At 54.7% G+C, this 4,832-nt stretch overlaps 1 protein-coding gene across 5 annotated transcripts in view; it reads right to left on the minus strand.

The window, feature by feature from the left end:
* Positions 1–3,562: 3,562 nt before the first annotated feature.
* Positions 3,563–4,832, minus strand: part of Fgf8 (fibroblast growth factor 8) — a 5,796-nt gene continuing 4,526 nt past the window's right edge. For all 5 annotated transcript variants that reach the window (XM_032895526.1, XM_032895525.1, XM_032895524.1 and 2 more), the window contains 2 exons: positions 4,820–4,832; positions 3,563–3,930 (listed from right to left, as the gene is read on the minus strand). The exon at positions 4,820–4,832 is cut by the window's right edge and continues 94 nt beyond it. In XM_032895526.1, coding sequence (XP_032751417.1) covers positions 3,640–3,930; positions 4,820–4,832 — 304 coding nt within the window. In that variant the 3' untranslated portion in view covers positions 3,563–3,639. The remainder of the gene's footprint in view (positions 3,931–4,819) is intronic.

Consider the following 4,832-nt stretch of genomic DNA (forward strand, 5'->3'; position numbering starts at 1 on the left):
CCTGCCTGCCCCTCCCAAAAAAAAGAAAAAAAAAAAAAACCCACCAAATTCCAATCGCTTCTCACCTCTCCCAATCCACTATTATCAATCACTTAGCTTCTCTCTGTCGCTTTGTAACTGTCTCCCTTGCCCCCCACTGTCTCTACTTAACACACAGCAGTCACAGCAATCTTCACATCCCTGCCTTCACATCGTGTCGCTGTGCTGTTGTAACCTCACAATGGGGTGCCACGTCCCCCCACCAAGGTTAAGCCAAAGTGGCCCCTGTAGGATCTGCCCTCCACTGGGTGCCTTGCCATCCCTGGGCTATCAACTCAGTTAGTATTCCAGCCCTTTTAGCACACTCCTCCAGCCCCAACTCCTGAGGTCTCACCTCACCTTGGTTCCAGCCACATTGGTCTCCTCTCTGGTTCCCTCTGGTTTTTGACCTGTTCCTCTACCTGGGTGCCCCCCCCCCAGTCGGAGAGCCTCACCCCAACAGGTGTCTGTTCAAACACAAAGTTCTCAGCAAGGCCTTCTTTGATCACGCTGTTTATGCTAGTCAGCACCCTCCCCACTCATTCCTGTCTCTGAATCTGTGTCTGATACACTGTCTTGGTTGTGCCCCCCCCCCACTTCCCCGGAGAAGCTGAGCAGAAAACAATGGAGATTTCGAGTTTTGTATTTTTTTTTTTTTTAACTTCCTGTCCTATCCCATCTGCCCAGAGCAGAGTCAGGCAAATAATAGGCACTCGGTAAATATTTACTGAATGAATGAATGGTATCAGGGTGAGACCTACAGTGCTCAAGAGGCAGCCTAGACCTGGAAATGTTCTAGCTTTGACTCAGTGTGACTGCTGAGCCATGGGCTGTCCATCTGGAGAGAGGGCGCCCTGAGGTTCTTTGCACAGTGGTGTTCTAGCCCGTGTGGTGTCATGTGGAGAGCAGGATGGGTGGACAGGACCCGTAGCCTTCCAGCCAAGACCTGGGTCAGGTCTTTGTTGGCTTAGAAATGAAACGCACGCTTCTGATTTGGACTTGGCATGGTTCTGGAATCCCAGCGGAGAGGATGACTGAGGGGTCTGGCCTTACCTGCTGAATAGAGGCCTGAGCTGAGCGTGCACTAAAGACACAATGTCTGAGAGGCCCAGGAGTTCAATGCTGGGAGGCTACACAATGAAGCCAGCATCGGCCCAGGTTGTGTGAGACGGCATTAAAGAAAATGGACAAGTGAGAAAGAAGAATCCAAGCAGGACTTGGTAAGGACAGAAGGGAGCCTGAGTCACTAAGCTTACTGTAGCTGACCCAGGGAGAGAGTGGTCTGCCGTTTGGCTGAGAATAAGCTCTGTCCTCCTCCCTATTCTGGGCCTTGCTACAGCTCCCTGCTTGTTTTCCCCAAAATAAATGGCTAAGCATATTGGGCCGGCAATAACCCCTTGAAATCAGTTGTTATCACAGTTAACAACCAGTTTGGCTTCAGTTCAGGCTGTTAACTATCAAACCACTAAGTACGGTAATGATTGATTCTTGGCCAGTTGCAGCTTGAGTGGGCTGTAAAACCCCATTAGTGAGGGCTCTGTGGAGGCAGCAACTCAAAGATAAACAAATTGCTGGGTGCTCTGGCCTAGCTTCATCCTACTGCTCTGTGCTCGGCTCCCATGGGTCCCTGGCTTGGGGGCCTACTCCAATCGGCTCCTTCCCAAAGCCTCAGGCAGCCTGGGCAGATTCCCACCCTCCTGCCCACCTCTCTGGCCTCTCCCCTGCAGGGCATCTCTTCCCTCTGTGGAAGGCAGGTTTGGCGCTCTCGCCTGCTCACCTTCCCTACCTAGATGTGACGAAGACTCTGATCTCCCAGCCCAGAGGTTTAGCTTTGGCCTAGCCACTGACCACCCTTGGCCCAGCCAGGCCTCACTTTGTAGCCAGGATCACAGGCGAAGAGCCTGACATTCCACCACCCCCTAGACTCCCTCCCACCCTGTGGCTTTCCCCAGGAATTGCTCTTAAACAAATGACATGTGGGTAATTACTGGGCTGGGGGGCTGGACAGGCGACCGTGCAGATGAAAGCGTTTCCTGACCGGTCCCTTCATTTGCATGGCATCAGAAGCTGCTCAGAAGGTGTGACTTTTCCCACAGTGAGACCCCAGCTCCTCGCACAATAAAGCCAGGCTGCTCACCCAGAATTAATTAAAGGGGGAGGGGAGCAGAGGACAAGGCACCGGGTGCTTTGGGGGGGGCTGGAAGACGGCTAGCTGAAGCCCCTTCCCCATACCCCCAGTGCACCTGAAGAGTCGCTCTACCCAGAGGCCCTGGGATGAGTAGACAGGGACTGAGTGAGGATTCTGCGGCCTCTTGTTTCATGCTTTCCAGTGAGCCTCGGCAATTGTGATCCACCTAGAAAGGCCGATCCCAGGACTTGGGCTAGAAGAACTCTGGAGGAATGCCCCCATGGTTAGGAAGCCTTTGGCTGCCCCAACCCAAGCCAAGTGAGGTGCTAAAAAGGGGCCTACAAGGAAGTTTCCAGATTGTTGTAGTAGCCGGGCTATAGGAGCCAGCATGGCAGCTCTGTGTTGTGAAGAATGAGTGGGCCAGCTCTGGGCACAGGGGTCCTGCTTCTGAGCTTCCTTTGCTCATCCCAAGGCCTCTCTTCCACTCTTGCCTATGCCTAGTTCTTTTTCCTGAATGCCAGGGTCCCCCAGGTTGGCCTCTTCAAGGGCAACTGTGCCTTCAGTTTTTGGGGAGCACCCGAGCCTGGCTCTCCCAAAGTTGACTCAGCTCCACGTCAACAGCAGCCTAGGCAGTGCTCCCTACCCCCAACCCCTTGGACACTGGGTAATTGCTCTTCAGCTTTTGAAGTCAGGTTCTATAGACTATAATCAGTTCTATGGTCTCTGTCCTGTTACTCATATAGATTAGAGCTACAGAGCCAAAAGGGCTCCCAACCTGTCACCCACAGAGGGCTCCAGCATGTGCTTCATTTTGGCCCTGGGGCTTGGGAAGTGTTAGAGCAAGGTGGTCCCCATCTGAGAGACCCAAGGCCAGCTCAGAATCTTTCTGTGCCCCCTAGCTGTCTTCCCCACAAAACCCTTTCAGTGGAATAAAAGAGAAAGCTGGCAAACAGGTCCTTAGATGGAGGTTGGCCTTGGACCTGCAGTTGGGACAGCACCGTAGGAAGGGGCTATTCCTGGCAGGACTCAAGCTCCAACACACACTTCTAATATGCAAGTTAAATTAACATTTTAGTCATTTAATAGTAACCAGTACACAACCACCCCTCACTGACACCCACCCTTAAGGGACTGACCTAGGCCTAATCTTTTTTTTTTCTCCCTACCCCTGCCTGGGGTACAGAGGTTGGCCTGACCAGGTGCCCTGCCAGTGCTGGGACTTAAGACTAGAGAGCCCTCCACCCCAGGGAGCCCCACAGCAACCCAGCCTTAGGTCACCAGTGGGCTTTCCTGAGAGCTAAGAAGACAGACACCACAGCCAGTGGAATACAAAAATAGAGCCTCTCTTTTGTTTAAAAAAACAAAACAAAACAAAAAACCCAACAGCAAACAATATGCACAACTAGAAGGCAGCTCCCCAGCTCCTCCCCTTCGCAGTGCGGCCGAGCTCTCCCTGGAGTCCGCGGGCGGGCAGGGAGGGGCCGGGCGAGCGCCTATCGGGGCTCCGGGGCCCAAGTCCTCTGGCTGCCGCGCAGGCTGCGCGTGAAGGGCGGGTAGTTGAGGAACTCGAAGCGGAGGCTCTGCTCTGTGGTGTGGTGGCCCCGCGGCAGGCGCTTCATGAAGTGCACCTCGCGCTGGTGCTGGCGCGTCTTGGAGCCCTTGCGAGGCCGGCCCTTGCGGGTAAAGGCCATGTACCAGCCCTCGTACTTGGCGTTCTGCAGCGCCGTGTAGTTGTTCTCCAGCACGATCTCCGTGAACACGCAGTCCTTGCCTTTGCCGTTGCTCTGCAGGTAGTTGGGGGTAGGGGTGAGGGGGCAGACGAGGTGTTACAGAGCCTCCCTCCTTGTGAGGCAGAGAGCCAGCGGCCCCAGACAGCAGGTGGGCACCCCAGCAGATGGCGAGGGGAGCCTGAGCCCGGCCCCACCCCCTACCCGGGCACCCGTTCTCTAATCCCTTACAACCCACAGCCCACCCGGCAACTTCCTGTCCTCCTGGGCAGCAGTGACACATGGCTCTCCACGGAGGGGCTGGGCCCGAGGCAGAGGGGCCCAAAGCCTGCCTGTTCTGGCCTACTGCCCACCAGTCTGGCCTGGGTTGCGGGAGTTTCTCCACCTGCCCCCCAACTCCCCAGCATCTCTGGACTCAGAATCAGCCCCACCCACCCACCCAGGACAGACACCCTATGTGGGGGAGGGGAAGCCTAGGAGGGACTCTGAGGCCCAAGCCCTGAAGCCTAGGAAGTGGGGAGCTTGAGACTGGAGAGGAGCCGTGACTAATGGGGTCATTTCAGAGCTAGGCCGAGGGGCTGGGCCTGCGGCTTACTGAACATTCCAAATGCTGGTACCATGTAATTGGACATAATAGCAAAGCAATTTGGCGATTTGTAAAAAAGATATATGGAATTTGCATCACCACCCCCATCCCCTTCCCTAGCCTTCCTCCTTCATCTTCTTCATAGGTTTTGGTGCCTCTCTCTCTCTCTCTCTCTCTCTCTCTCTCTCTCTCTCTCTCTCGTTTCTTTCTCTTAGTCCTCCCGTCTAATCATTAGGCAAACCCTGAGGTAACCAAGGTACCATGGCTCTCCAGACCCACCTTGCTGGGATTAAAGTGTACTAGAGAGGCTCAGTCAGTCCACGCCACCTCTCAAGCCCTACTTCCCTTCTGGAGCCTCACCTTGGCGATTAGC

This window comes from Rattus rattus, chromosome 2, assembly GCF_011064425.1.
Source record: "Rattus rattus isolate New Zealand chromosome 2, Rrattus_CSIRO_v1, whole genome shotgun sequence".
In the NCBI taxonomy this organism is placed as follows: Eukaryota; Metazoa; Chordata; class Mammalia; order Rodentia; family Muridae; genus Rattus; species Rattus rattus.